The sequence below is a fragment of the Thermobia domestica genome, chromosome 1, assembly GCF_964235325.1.
Source record: "Thermobia domestica chromosome 1, izTheDome1.hap1.1, whole genome shotgun sequence".
Taxonomy (NCBI): Eukaryota; Metazoa; Arthropoda; class Insecta; order Zygentoma; family Lepismatidae; genus Thermobia; species Thermobia domestica.
The window spans coordinates 79,437,087-79,453,834 of NC_137454.1; the positions used below are offsets into that span (position 1 = coordinate 79,437,087).

At 35.3% G+C, this 16,748-nt stretch overlaps 1 protein-coding gene across 2 annotated transcripts in view; it reads right to left on the reverse strand.

Moving 5' to 3' along the window:
• Positions 1–350: 350 nt before the first annotated feature.
• Positions 351–16,748, reverse strand: part of LOC145686496 (small nuclear ribonucleoprotein-associated protein B-like) — a 125,521-nt gene continuing 109,123 nt past the window's right edge. For both annotated transcript variants that reach the window (XM_081759884.1, XM_081759876.1), the window contains exon 6: positions 351–496. In XM_081759884.1, the coding sequence (XP_081616010.1) occupies positions 477–496 (20 nt within the window). In that variant the 3' untranslated portion in view covers positions 351–476. The remainder of the gene's footprint in view (positions 497–16,748) is intronic.

The following is a 16,748-nucleotide window of genomic DNA, read 5'->3' on the forward strand; positions in this document are numbered from 1 at the left end:
CTAGCGTGACTTACGTGACATTCATTTTTAAGAGCTGAAAATCTTTTCAACCAGAAAAAGTGTCACATCGGTGTGTATGTTGAAAACTTAGAATTTACATTGTCAGTGTTAAACACTTTTTATCCGTTCAATCATTGTATGATACACGATTTATTATTAATTTAACAAAATGAATGTGTATCGTATTTACGTTGTCACCTTTTACACTTAGCATAGTGTAATATTCCATTTCAAACCATTTGTATTATAATCTTCCTTTTTATGTAACAAAGATGTTAGGTAATGTTATTGGTGGGTTTTCATTTTGTTTTCAGCAATCGATAGAACTTCAAATTATCACCAGGAAGGGAGATTTTACGAAACTTATTTTTATTCTTTCACAGGACAGAATGTACACAGGACATTATACATACATATATATAAAACAGGTATTACAAGGTTATGTGCGTCAATATTGGTAGTAGTGATCATCTCGTCTAGTATGGACGTGGGGGACCTGAAAAAAAAAGACCATATACCTTTTAGACACAATATACTCATCACGTATTACATATAATCATAAAAAGGTACTTACATGGTTCTTTAGAACACAATAAAGGGACTTAAAATAGGAACACCGAACTCTCATGCTCTGAAAGACTCGTCGTTAGAGAGCAGAACAGAACCAACAATCAAAAATGGAAAGCCATCCTATTTACTTCTCATCAGCTATTTGGAATGTTTGGGAAATCAAACAGCTAAGTCCATGATAGAGTAAGTTTTTAAAAGAATGACGACGTGGTCCTCAAAAGGTAACTAAAGAGAAATTTGAAGAAATAAATGCTCTAAAACCAGAATAGCTAAACTTCTCTTTCAAAGGAAAAATTAAATTAGAAAAATAATTAGTTAAAAATATAATTATGTAAACTTCAGGGATGAAATTCGGAGATTTTCCATATTTTGTACCATGTCTTGTTGGGTAAGATTGAAACTGGAATTCCTTAAGCTGTAACAGATGTGAAGTTTTTAACAGATATGAAGCTTTGAATAGGAAGGTATAATACTAATTCAGGGTACATTTTAAGAATCCAAAGTAACATGTTGCATTAAGTTACCGAATTTCTATGTACAGAAAGTTCGGTGAATGACATCACATTGCTCACGATCGTAAGTGCGCCAGACAGGTCAAGGCATGTCTATACAGGTTCCAGAGCAGAGGCACTGCGAATGTGTTTATCGTGTGACAACAGCACATTGTAGAGTCAAAATGCTAACAACATTTTACAGAAGAACGTATAATCACCCGAGTACGCTAAGCAAGGCGACTGCCCTGCTCCATGATAATGCCCGGCCACACACTGCCTTTCTGGTGCAGAAGTTCCTGGCGAACAGGAAAATTTTATAACTCAATCACCCAAAGTAATCTTACGATCCAGCTGAAGGCCATTCCTGGAGACTAGTACGCCAGGAGTTTCCAGCATTTGTACAGCGTTCCCAGAAGTGTATTACCATTAAGGAGGATTACTTTACAGCCTGTTATTTGAGTATTCATGAATAAGACGGGAATTCATGCAATCCCTTTTACAGACTTCCTGTAAAATCTGATGCCTCCCCATGGAGTTGTCAGTTTCCGTTGCTGAAGCGAGCTTTGGGACATCAACGGTTACGCACGCTACAACGCTTCTCGGAAAGTAAGCCCAAGAGAACTGAACCGACTTGATCAAAGTGTTATTTAGTGCAAATAAATGTTGGGTGACAGACAAGACTATCGCTAAGTTACTTTTTAAGGAGGTACGGGTGACATTGCACTACAAGTATGAACCTACCTTTTGTACACGTTTGATTTCACTACCCATACGATAGACACTACCTTTACGAAGATTTGTGTCAGATTGGGAAAGTGAGCTACTTTAAATTTATATCTAAGTGGTAGTTTACAACCAGAAGAGCCATCATACCGAACTGATCTAAATGAAATACAGATGGACGTTGGCACAAATTATAGTCAACGTTATGGCACCTTCATGCTAATTCCGCAGGTGCCATAACCAACGGCGCCGATTTCTCTATAAATTTGGGGGGAGGGGGTCCATTCAGATGCAGAAGACACACATGAGGATTTTAAGACAAATTGCATTCAAATTATGCCAAATATTGTTCTATTCACAAACACAATGAGGGGCTCACATGAGCTTTGGAAGGGGGGAGGGAGGGTGGCAGAATCGGCACCATTGGCCATAACATTGACTATATGTACAGTATGTAAGAATCTAATGAATATCAAGTTTTTATTTATTTATTTTTTATTTTTACATAATCAGTTTGTAATGCGCCACTAAAATATACCTGTACCTAGCGCATTACTAGATGTTCGTGAACTACAATTTGGATTTTAATCCGTATCCCAGAATTTTACATTTGGATTACAATTGGTTTTTGATCTGCATCTCAAGATGTTAAAATTGAAATTACAGAAAATTAATAAATTTTTTCGAAACGAAAAAAGATATATACGTGTATTAACTAAAAGATTTAAAAGTTGGTTTGTATTATTGAAAAATATAAATTTAATTCTTCTGTACACGGAATTTGAGGATTAAAACAACTACACCAGGTAACCTAGAAATAATTAATTATAAATTTTGTGGAAAGGGAGAGAAAATAATAAAGAATGAAGTGCTAGAATAAATTTATTCGGGGGAGACTCCCTCTCCCTATCATCATCGTCCACCTAAACTTCTAGAAGAGAAATGACATAATTAATAATATAAACTGAAGCAGTAAAATTCAAAATTGATGTTATAAACATTCTTATTGAGTTTGGCCTATTCTACTTCTAACTGATTATGATAAATTAACCTAACGATATATCTACAAATGATAATTCTATAATACCGTTTAAATGTTTTACAATGGGATTCGACGAACTCAAGGCTGTATATTCATAATGTTTTCTGATAATATAATATATAGAATTTTGAAAAGTATGATCCTACAGGAAGCGTGATCTGAGAATCGTAATAAGATATATATATGTTGCAGGTTCAGTACGTGTGTCATTAATTGCAGAGATGTTAATAGTAGATCATTGTGGTGGGAGTTTAGTTAACCTACGATAAAGTGAATATTATTAAATGTATAGAAGAAATGAAGATAGATAAATATTGTAAATAAGAAATATAATTATGAATAGGATTCAGACTAATGAAAATATAATGGTAATTGGTATTTATTTGTTTCACCACACAATGAAATACTGTTGAGGATTTTTTTAAAAAATCTGCGCCTAGGATCAGAAAATCAAGGAAACAAGCAAACCTATATATATATGATCTACGTATATATACATAATTATATAAACAACTAAGGTAATAAATTTAACCTGAGTTCGTATACGAAGAAGAATCCATCGCTATATGTTGTTGTTAGATTATTATAAAATATGAAATATTTAGTAAAATTATAAACTGATAATAAAATAAACGTTACCATTGAAATTATTTTAATTCTCTGGATTATTTTAATAAGTTAATATCGTAGTATTTTGGTATAATGTTACAAGATTTTTCTCTAATACTTTTCGTCATGATACTAATTTTCTGGTGTTACTCTCCACATTGTCCTGAATCTTGATTTTCTTCTGATCTTTCCCGTTTCTAAGCATAAATGGGTGGCGACTCCATTGCGCAGGGCCAAGACTCTTAACTGAGTTCATGTAAGTCAAAATTCAATGGTTTTTCCATCATGTAAATAAGCGTTTAATGTAAATTTTATTACAGTTTGTACTTTAAAACTGTTGCTTGATGTGGATGTATTACCAATGAATTTAAGGTACCTGATGACATCTTTAAGCATCGATGCGCAACATGCATACCACTTAAGTAGCAGATTACTATAAAAGAAAACACTACAGTAATATTTTCGTTTCTTATGATCGATATAATAACCTTTTATTCAGATTTCAAATATTTAGTTTTAGTAACGCCATAAGGAGATATTACAGTTATATTTTAGTGACTTTCAGCGACAGGGTTGGAAGTTAATACATTACATCTGTTGAACTCAAATATAAGTTATAAAAGAGAGCATCACATAAGCGTGATAACTTCTATCCAGGAGTATTACAGTGTAAATTTGGCGTACCCAGTCAACAGGATTTTGTTCTGATTATAACGTGAGAAAAAAGGATGATGTGAGAGTAACGTGATTAAATTTCTGTGAATAATAGAAGAAAGAAAAGGTGGTAAATAGATGAAAAGGGAAGAAGAGGAGGCTCTCCTGAGTTATAATGAAATAAGAGAATTATGTCTAAGTGTAGCAGTGATAGCGAAGATGTTTCTTGTGTTTGCTGTGAGACAGAGGACATTATGAAAGCAGCAGACAAAAGGAAAGTGATACAATGTAGTCAGTGTAAAGATTGGTATCATTTTCTATGTGTAGGACTTGATGAGGAAATGTTTGAGGAAATGAGTTGTCCATCGGTCGTATGGATGTGTAATTCGTGTAATCAGAAGGAAAAACAAGTAGAGAAAACAAAGCCTACAATATCAATGGATATAGAAATAGTGCAAGAGAAAATTTCTGAAACCATTGCTGAAAACAGTATCGACGAAGAAAATAGAAAAGATGAGATGAAAGAAGGATCGAGGAAAAAGAATAAAAATCACCATGAAGAACGAAAGCGAAAATCTAGAAAAAGTGACAAGAGTGAAAGCGAAAAGGAAGAAAGAAGAAGACGAGAGGTTAAAGCATTACCTGAAGAAGAGACCAGGAAAAAGAAACTTAAGAGAACTCGTAGACATACGAAAGATGGAAAAAGAAAGAAAGAACGAAGTGCACAGAGTAATAGTGATTCAGACAAAGATAAAAGCCAAGCTGCCGGAAGTGAAGAAGTAATTAAGATAATTGAAAGAAAGAAAAATGCCGAGAAGGAAAAAGCAGAGAGAACCGAATTTGAACCAAATGGAAGGAAATTTCAAATGGAAGAGGATGAGACTGTGTCACCGAAAGAAATGATGGAAAATATGAAGAAACATTGTTCCCAACTGCAAGAAAATTTGAAAAACAACGTACAGTCAAGTATTGAGTATACTTTCGCAAAATTTTCTGCTTTTATGGATTCCAAGATGGAGGAATTTAAAAAAGAGATAATTGGTTTTAAGGAAGATTTGCGCAAAGAGATAGATAATCGTTTCTCCCGAATGGAAGTCGAAATACAAGAGGTGAAAAAGAGAGAAGTTGAAAAAGAAGTAAGGATAGAAGAAATAGAAGCTAGAATAGAGGTTATAACACAAAACCAAGAGGAATTGGTGCAAAAATCTTCAATAATAGAATCTGAACAGAAACAACAGAGAGATCAGCTTGATCGGACAAGTTTAAAGCTATTAAAATGGGAAGGAGAAATCGACAGACGAGTAAAAACCTTGGAAGAAAATTTTCTGGGACTAACTCTGATGGAGAAGAAAGATGAAACTCGAAGAAAAGGAACAATTTTAAGTACTCCTATTACTACTAGTACGGTAACGGGATACATTACGTCAGTGGTAACGACCATCAGTCAGTCTAATTCTACACAGAGACTTCAACCGGTTAATATGACTTCACAAAATGATATAAGATTGCCTTGGCCTATTGGACTAACGTCGAAGGAAACTTTTACCAATGAAGAAAATCTCAGAACCTCTAATACAGTGGATGGTCCGAGATCTAGTGCAATAGAAGAAAAGCCTAACCAAGAGAAATCGGAAGGAGCTTTGAAGTTAACTGGATTAGTAAATGAATCACTAAACCAGATCCGATATAGTGATTTACGAGACTTGCCAAAATTTGATGGTCAATACAATGGAGCGGCTAAAGCTTTCTTACATGAATTTATCCAGACTATCAGCTTATTTAAATTAACGGATGCTGAGAAGCTGATATTAGCCTCTAGATGTTTAATTAAAACTGCAGGGACGTGGTTTAGGAGTATCCAGCATCACGTGAAGACTTTCGATGACTTTGTTAATTATTTCCAGAAACAATATCTCTCAGAGCGACTAGAGCGAGCCCAAAAGCGTCAACTACAGCTCATGCGCTACGACAGAAATAAACACCAAACTTTGTCGGATTTTGCTTGGAATCTCGTTGAAAGATACCAAAGGATATGTAGTAAAACCGATGAAAGAGAGCTAATAGATCTTTTGTTAAATAGTTTACCAAATCACGAAGCTCAAATCTTGAGGAGTACTCCAAACAAAAATGTGGATGATCTAATGTTAAAAATAATGGAGATACAAGAATATAATGAATCAAATATGGGGACTAGTACAATGGATTCTAGGGTCAACTATCGGAGGCAGTTCCCTAGACCTCAAGTAAATTTTGTAAGAAAATCAAAAGCGGATTTTGGGGTCCACACTGAATTATCCAATTCTGAATCAATGGTAAATTTAGTGAATGATAATCCTATGTCACCTGGTAATGAAACTGTTAAAAACCGAGGGAACTTTAGAAATGGATATAGGCGAAGATCTTGGAGATTTCCTGGATATTGTCCACCGCCTACATGGTATCAAAATAACCCTTACTATTGGAAGGACTGTAATTGTCGATCATCAGGAGTATCCAGTCGTTCAAATATGATGAATCGGAATAATGTGTCTGTTGGACTACTGTAACATCTGAAGCAGTAACTCCGACCACCGCTTCTATACAGGCGATACCGGGAAACTAGTACCGCGGTCTGTTGATATGGGGGTCAAGGACTGCGAAGTTAGCAATTCCCCTACTAATACAAAAGATAGGTGTTCATCTTATGATATTTTCCAAATTTATGGTTATTTTATTTTCAAAGATGATCCGAATCTCTTTAAATATGAGGAAATAAAGAAAGCTCAAGATAATGATTCATATTGCCAAAAGTTAAAAAGAAAGTCAGAACAAGATCAAAATTATTCATATATAAAACTGCATAATTCAGTGATATTTGTTAAAAATGTTAAAAAAGGAAGCTGGTTGTTGGTAATACCCAAAACTATGGCCACAAAACTAGTGCAAAGAATACATGAAAAGGGACATTTTGGGCAGAAGAAATGTCTGGCATTTTGTAGAGCTTTATTTCATTGGCGTACTCTTAAGAAGGATATGATAACATGTATAAGAAATTGTTTACAATGTGCGACTACTAAACACTCAAACAGGAAAATATCTTTGGAAAAATTTCATATAACAGCAAATTATATACATGAAAAGTTATGTTTAGATTTGGAGGGAAAGTTACCAAACAGTTATGGTTATCATTTCATTCTCTCGGTGGTGGATGTATATTCTAGATTTGTTACTTTTTACCCCTTACGTCATGCTAGTGTTAATGAAATAATACGAATATTAGAGAAACAGTACTTTCATATTTTGCCATACCCTAATATTATCGTTAGTGATCAAGGTCCACAGTTCCTGTCCGCTAAGTGGAAAAATTTCTGTAAGGAGCACAAAATAAGGCATAACCCAACTTCACCATATAATCCTCGAGGAAATGAAATCGTCGAAAGGAAACATAGAGACCTTAATAGATTAATTCGGGCTTATTGTGCTGAACAACAATATCAGTGGAGTAGAAAATTAAAATGGATCCAAGACTTACTAAATTACTCAATGGATACTACTACAAATCAAATACCGGCTGAATTATTTTTGTCATATTCGTCAATAGATTCGTTTAAAACATCTTACAATTGGCCTACGGAATTATATCCCATGGATTCCATTGATAGGATATTAATGATTCATAACCCAGTATTACCGAAACCAACGTCATCACTTTGTAATAAGAATTCTCGAGCTATTATTTTGAAAGAAGGAGATTTAGTCATGAAACTGACTCATTATTTGTCTTCAGCAATAAAGAATGAAGCTGCTAAATATTTACCCTCATATGTTGGACCTTATCGGATTACTAAAATATTACGGAACTGTGCAGTATTAGAAACGCTAAATCATTCTAATATCGGAACGCAAAATTTTAGAAATCTAAAATTATACAATTGTACGGAGGAAGAGAAGCAGAGACTTCTAAGTAAATATGATTCAGAGAGAGAAAACTAAAAGACAGAAAATTATTAAGGAAATTGTAAGGTGAAACCAATGACAAATGGATTAGTTGAAGAGGATTACAAACATCTAACCGTATTCAGGAAATTAAAATTTGGGAAATTGAATTTCAGAAAAATTTTCTCTAACGATAAAATTTTTATTTGGACAAGCGGGAGTCTGTAATGCGCCACTAAAATATACCTGTACCTAGCGCATTACTAGATGTTCGTGAACTACAATTTGGATTTTAATCCGTATCCCAGAATTTTACATTTGGATTACAATTGGTTTTTGATCTGCATCTCAAGATGTTAAAATTGAAATTACAGAAAATTAATAATTTTTTTCGAAACGAAAAAAGATATATACGTGTATTAACTAAAAGATTTAAAAGTTGGTTTGTATTATTGAAAAATATAAATTTAATTCTTCTGTACACGGAATTTGAGGATTAAAACAACTACACCAGGTAACCTAGAAATAATTAATTATAAATTTTGTGGAAAGGGAGAGAAAATAATAAAGAATGAAGTGCTAGAATAAATTTATTCGGGGGAGACTCCCTCTCCCTATCATCATCGTCCACCTAAACTTCTAGAAGAGAAATGACATAATTAATAATATAAACTGAAGCAGTAAAATTCAAAATTGATGTTATAAACATTCTTATTGAGTTTGGCCTATTCTACTTCTAACTGATTATGATAAATTAACCTAACGATATATCTACAAATGATAATTCTATAATACCGTTTAAATGTTTTACAATGGGATTCGACGAACTCAAGGCTGTATATTCATAATGTTTTCTGATAATATAATATATAGAATTTTGAAAAGTATGATCCTACAGGAAGCGTGATCTGAGAATCGTAATAAGATATATATATGTTGCAGGTTCAGTACGTGTGTCATTAATTGCAGAGATGTTAATAGTAGATCATTGTGGTGGGAGTTTAGTTAACCTACGATAAAGTGAATATTATTAAATGTATAGAAGAAATGAAGATAGATAAATATTGTAAATAAGAAATATAATTATGAATAGGATTCAGACTAATGAAAATATAATGGTAATTGGTATTTATTTGTTTCACCACACAATGAAATACTGTTGAGGATTTTTTTAAAAAAAATCTGCGCCTAGGATCAGAAAATCAAGGAAACAAGCAAACCTATATATATATGATCTACGTATATATACATAATTATATAAACAACTAAGGTAATAAATTTAACCTGAGTTCGTATACGAAGAAGAATCCATCGCTATATGTTGTTGTTAGATTATTATAAAATATGAAATATTTAGTAAAATTATAAACTGATAATAAAATAAACGTTACCATTGAAATTATTTTAATTCTCTGGATTATTTTAATAAGTTAATATCGTAGTATTTTGGTATAATGTTACAAGATGTGGATGTATTACCAATGAATTTAAGGTACCTGATGACATCTTTAAGCATCGATGCGCAACATGCATACCACTTAAGTAGCAGATTACTATAAAAGAAAACACTACAGTAATATTTTCGTTTCTTATGATCGATATAATCTTTTATTCAGATTTCAAATATTTAGTTTTAGTAACGCCATAAGGAGATATTACAGTTATATTTTAGTGACTTTCAGCGACAGGGTTGGAAGTTAATACATTACATCTGTTGAACTCAAATATAAGTTATAAAAGAGAGCATCACATAAGCGTGATAACTTCTATCCAGGAGTATTACAAGTTTAATTGAATGAAGTTTAAGCAAAACACTTTAGATTTGGTACAATATGAGATGTTATAAGTGGAATATTGTACGGAAGATTTAAAATGAAAATGAAATAAATTTCCACACAATCTTTCAAAAATTACGAATCAAGAGAAACTCTGAATGCACAATTGTAAGGGAGTATTTTATCGCAGTTATGGGAGACAGGAATGAAAATAATAAATTACATATGGTTTAGGAAAAAGAAACAAGAGAAGAATTGGCGGGTCTCTGAAAGATCTCTGACAGACATGTAAGATACGATTCAAAAGTATTTTGAAATCGCTACAAGAACGCGAAAATTCTCCCTGGCCAGACAATTTCAGATGAACATGGAGCTGGCCACAGTTTAATGATGTACCCATACGAAAAATAGGATTCACGAAATAAATGCTGAAAGATCGAATGCAAAAACTCAATATTCCATTCTAAGCAATGAACGAAACTGAAGAAACAGGATATAAAACGAACAATATGCTGGAGATACACTGAGAACGAGGGTATAACGAAGATTTCTCGCCCTGCTCCTTACTGACTACGTCACCGCGACTCTTAAGCCTTACTCTAACTAGGGAAGGTCGCGGAGTGTTACTCTAACTTCATATCGATGCTATGCTCAATCGAAAAAATGAAATGAAATCTTTGAGTTTTACGTCCCACGCTTATGCCGGTTAGGCTAAAGGAGACTGTGATTATGAGAAATGAATGAAATGGTGGAATGATGAAAGTGGGAGGAAACGGGAGAACCCCGAGAAAACCCACGCACACGGTGTTTGTCCACCACAAAGTTCACTTAGCGGTGTCTGGGATCGAACCCGGAACCCCAAGCACCAGAGGTGAACGCTCTACCACTGAGCCACCGCGGCCCCAAATATGCTCAATCGACTCGTTTTTACATGTGAAACAATTATGCAAACTGAGAAATCCTTGATCGCAAGAGTGCTTGAATTACGAATGACTACTACTACTACAGGCTCCTTTAACAGTATCCAAACAGTGTTTTATCCGGACAACCCACGGGGGAACCCCCCAAGTTTAAAAAATCCCCTTCGAAACAGTATGATATAGATACAGCTAATGAATATGGTCTCCCCTAAAGCTTTAGATTTCCCCCAAAATCGAGGGCACTGGATAAAATATTGTTAAACAATTATGTAATCTGACTGACAGGCATGGTTTCATCTACTATAGATGGATGGCTTTATGGGATATGGGATCAATTGACCAAATGCCATTTTTCGATTTGAGATTTTTACATCAGTGAGTAAAAGACATTGTATGTATTAAAAAAAAACGTTCAGGAAAATGGTAACATGTTTGTTTCCTTCAATATCTCAGAATCATGTTCTGGCGCTTGGTCAATTGATGCATAACACCGTATAGATATGAACTGGTGTCGATACAGGGACTGTTTCAGAGATATGTTGTTAAAAGTTGAAAATTTCAATTCTTCACATTCTAAAATATCTCTTAAGTAGATGTAAATTATTTATGACTCAATACGGCACCCAAAATGTAATTTCGCTCATGTAATGTTGATACTGGCACTGATAATTCAAAATATGATCATTATTTATATTACAAGGTGACCCCTCTTTTTGAGATTTTGAAATTCCCTGACTTTTCCCGGTTTTCCAGACCTTTTCAGAAAATTTCCAGGAAAGATCCAAAATGGGTATATTCGAATATTTTTAAGCAAAATTCGTCAAAAAAGCTGTAAGTGAACTACAATGTAGAATCACAAACTAAAACCTACAAAAGGGTACCGGTAACTGTAGCCTGATTTTAATATAATTTTCTAAGGTCTAATTTTAATCACTTATTTGCCAATTTCTCCACCACTGATACCACTTGGGTAACTCTCAGTCCAAAGGTTAGCACTATTTACAAAAGACGACACACTGGGTGATATGCATAAAAAGGGAAACAACGTGACGTCATTTGAGTTTAATCTCAGGCACCTGAGTAAATGCTCGGAACTTATGAATCAGACTGTGATTTCTCACTTTTCCTATGCATAAAGTTGAGTATAATCTAAACTAGCTGAGATTAATCTACAAATTTCGTGAACCACTTCAGTACTTGTCTCAGAGAGAGAGAGAGAGAGAGAGTGTGTGTGTGTGAGAGAGTGAGTGAGAGTGTGTGTGTGTGAGAGAGTGAGTGAGAGTGTGTGTGTGTGAGAGAGTGAGTGAGAGTGTGTGTGTGTGAGAGAGTGAGTGAGAGTGTGTGTGTGTGAGAGAGTGAGTGAGAGTGTGTGTGTGTGAGAGAGTGAGTGAGAGTGTGTGTGTGTGTGAGTGAGTGAGTGAGAGTGTGTGTGTGTGAGTGAGTGAGTGAGAGTGTGTGTGTGTGAGTGAGTGAGTGAGAGTGTGTGTGTGTGTGAGTGTGTGTGTGTGTGTGTGTGTGTGTGTGAGTGTGTGAGTGAGTGAGTGAGTGAGTGAGTGTGTGAGTGAGTGAGTGAGTGAGTGAGTGAGTGAGTGAGTGAGTGAGTGAGTGAGTGTGTGTGTGTGTTCCCGCATTCCTATCCTTGTTGGTACCTGCATATGGTTTAACACCTTACCAGTTGGGACCGGAAAAATTGTTGGCACATTTTCCGGTGCCAACAATTTTTAAGCCTACAGGGGCTTCGTGGCGACCCCCTGGGCCTCCTGGCCGAATTTCGGGAAGGTCCCAATAATTATAGAAAAATGTGAGAATCTGTGTAAACCGTGTGTATGCTCTGCCGAATTAGCTGCCTCCTGGTGGTCTCACACTTTAACTAAGAAACGGTGTGTAAATATGACGCACACCGCATCTATTGGCACTGCCCTGCTTACGGGATGGAGAAACGTAAGGGGAGTGGAAAGAGGAGGTGAGTCGTGCGGGGGAATAAACACACAAGTAAATTTGCACAGTACTTGTTGGTACCGATACAACCTTGAAATTTTCGTTTGCGCAGTCGCGTCAACTCCCAGTAGCCTGCCTGTCACATGACATAATTAAAGAGCAGAAAATGGGTTGAAATCAGGGGAGGTGTTGCTCACAATTGGAAAAACGTATATGCATATATTCACAACTCGTGCTTCCAGAAACGATGGGAACAGAAGCAAAGATTGTGATAAATGAATTGGAGTGGCTAGCGTAAAACACACACAGTGCATGATCTTATCGTGACACAATTATTGTTTCTATCTGCGTACGTAGTTCGACTTTCTGTTGCTCCAGATAACAAGGTCTGGGACCGATTAATCCATTTGAACAAGAGCGAAACAAATGTATGCTTAGAGGTACACTAGAATAGTCTAAGATTGAAGATTCACAAGCACATTTGCAAATCACAGATTCATACATATCTGCATAAAATATGTTCCAACTTTCACACTATTTTATTTCCTTCTTTTGTCAAATAAAACACGTTAGTTTAAACATAATAATATACTAAATATTTATTTTAACCTTTAACATATAAAAAACTCACAATCGTGTTTTACCAATATGTAGTATACATATTCATTAAATTAATTCAAACATATGGAGTCGGAAACACGTAAGATATCTGGATTGGCAAAGGACAGGCAGCGATCGCAGCCCGTGATTGTTGGTGGGAGTGATAGGGCTAACTCGTTATTCTGTGATGCTCAGTAGAATGGTAGTGTGCTTGTATCGAGTAAGTGGTCATAAAGTAAAATAAATTAACTCTAATTTCCAAAGAGGCCAAATTATTAATGTTCGGGTATGTGATGTAAGCCTAGTGAAAGTGGTAATTGGGCTCAGTGAGGCGCGATGAACATTTAGGTGACGGCCAAAGTTATGAAATTCTACAAAATTACGGGGAAACCACATTCTCGAAGAGGAACAATGGTTAAAAGAAAATCCTCGGTGACCGGTCTCACCTACAGCTGTTCGATATTTCGATATATCGATCGATAGATATTTTCAAATATCAAAAAATTATAAGATCGATGTTTTTTAATATTTCAATATTTTAATATTTTTCAATATTTCTTTATTTTTCATTATTACCATATTACGATTCTTCGATTCTTTTGATACTTCAATATGCTCATGTTTCGCAGTATTTCGATATTTTCTATTTAACCTCTTCAATCCCAGGTATTTTTGTGTAATAGTAGCAAAAGCAAATTTGTATATTTTTAAATTGGAGTGCTATAAAACATACAAAAGACGTTTTGTAAGAAGAGAGTACCGAGGTATATTTATGTTTATAACCCGAAGCTGGATAATAGAAAAAAATAAAGAAAATCTGTGAATTTCAGCATATTCATTATCTAGTGCACTATGTATATTAAAGTTTTTCAACTATCAAAATACGAGCACATTATGTCAAAGGTGTCTACCAAAGGCGGCTCCTAAGGTAAATTATGACAGTAAAAACTAAAATGGTAATGCTTCAAACAAACAGACGTAAACTTTTCTCGGGTTCTTACTGTTGAGAACAAAAATAAGAACAGTAAGCAACATTTCTTCTTTCAGTTTGATGCAACAAAACTTAATTTTTAAGGACATGATTTCTCTCTCGAGCCGAATCTGGTATCTACATGGTAATATTTATTATTGTTATGCCCCTTCTTTCTCTTTCTGTATTTCCTGTCTGTTTTACTTTGCATGCAAATCATCAGGACAGTTTCTATTTTTCTGAATACACAAAAACCTTTCAATTAGCGCACTTGAAACCTTTTCATTACGAACACTCAATCTCACTCCATCTTCGGTAGCTTTTGTCTTCAGTTTTTCATTTCTTTCTTTACATATCTGCATCACATTCATCAGTTTTTTTTCAGATCCTTACGTAAGAGTTGTTGGTTCAGGGCTTAGCATCTCGTACAGCACCGAGGCGGAATCCTAACAACATGAGCTCCAACAGAAATCGAACCCGGGTTTCACGCACTTAAGGCGCGCATGCTAACCTTGTAGCCACTAGGGAATATGAAAACGGAAATCCAGTATGTCTTTCTAAGAGTATCCGAAATTAAAATTGTATTTTCTATGGGCTATCAACGAATTCACTAAATACACTTCCACTCAATGCCCATATACCCAACGTACAAATATTTGTTCTTCCAGATATACAAATACTTACCTATTTAACACATGGAGCTGGAAACACGTGAGATATCTGGATTACCAAGGACCACGCGGCCACCGCAGATCTGCGCCGATGGCAGTGGCGTGTTATGGCCAACTCCGCACTGCGTGAGGAGTAGTAGAACGTGAATGGACAATGAGCTGAGCAGACAGTGATAGTGTAAAATGAGCGCTCTATCTACTTTTTATGGAAGGAAAATTGTTGTTCCGTCAAGTTCTGCATGTGCGATAAAACGCAGGTTTGTTAGGTGTGCCGCAAAGGACAGTGTCCAAAGTGATTACAACCTACAAAACTGACGGCAAATCCTCATAAGCGAAGTGAAACGGTGGAATAAACCGCCAGGCATTGCGGCGTTTATCACTCAGAGTCCTCGTGTGACTGCGGCGCAAATAATGGAGAAACATAAGTAGCACCTTCCTCAACCGGCGTCGACAATCACTGTCTGCCAAGTTACATGACATAAATATGACCTGACATAGATGGCCTTCATAATGGACCATGACGCTTTAGCACAATGTCAACAATGAAACATGTCGACGGCTCTGTGCCGTTGTAGGCTCAAATATCCTGCTTTCAGTAGGTTCTGTGCTTATGCATACCGGCTGATGCATACGAGTGCCCGTTATTGTGTCGTAAATTTTGAGAATTTTCTACTTTCTGGTCCAGTTGTCTCCGTTAGGAAACAGAAGAACACTCAGAAAATTAATGGAATACAAAAGTTTCCCCGCACCTATAATATGAGTGGGCAATGCAAAAGCTCACCCCACCTAGCATCCTGCAGACAGAGCAAAGTGACATTAACCCGCTATTACAAATCTTCACATGAAAACTAAGAAAAAATGAATAATTTCTTTGAAAACTTGTACCAAAATTAAAACCCAAGTATTCCGATTCTCGACTATCAACGAAGGTCATGATTTTTCAAAACGATTTCTTCACAGCTGAGAAATTTAGAAACGAAGAAAAATGTTATTTTATAGAAAAAAACTCTATTAAATAAAAGATAGCAACCGTCTAATTAACATTTGAAGAGTTCAGGACAAATGGGGGGGATGTCCACTTTTGGGCGAAATTTATAAAATATGGATAAAATATATCAATAATGGGGAAGAGGTTTACGGTTAGCTTGCTATAGCAGTTTAAAAATTCTTCTAAAATTGAAGAAGTATCGTCATTACTTACAGTGGAGGAAAGGGGCATTCATTTTACTCTTATTTTTTGCCTCTTTTGTCAATAACATTAAACTGTTTATGTTCCAGTGTTGATTGGTGATACATTTAAATATAGCTTGGACAATCTATTTCTTTAAAAATTAGTAAAACAAAATATCTCCCAACATCCATCATCTTGAGCTCTTGTGTGACTCTTGCAGTGGTCAAAATAAGGATTATACTTTATTCTGATGCCTTCATTACATTGCACATGAAAGGCAGAGGTTCATTTCCATTCAAATAACATTTCCAGTTTGTGTTATTCCTACCTTGAACGTAATAAGAACATGGGACTGGCGAACATAAAATCAAGAGCAAAAATAGTAGAGTATTGGAATAATGTGGTGAAAGGCAGCAGAGTAAAAACTACACCATATCAAGTAAGTGAATTTGACAGTTTCATGATTCGAGATTGGATATCATTCTCACAACCACTGTACTTGAGAAAATGTTCATTTCACTCTAGACCAATCGTGGAGCTTCGAATAGAGAAAAGTGACCCAAGATTTATGATACGTAAGGACACTTATAATGGACTTCGGTTTTCTGTGATTCACCTACTATAAAGAAAAGGCCCACCACAACCAGATTTATTGGAGGAATAATTTTTACATCCATAAATGACTCGCGTCGGAAA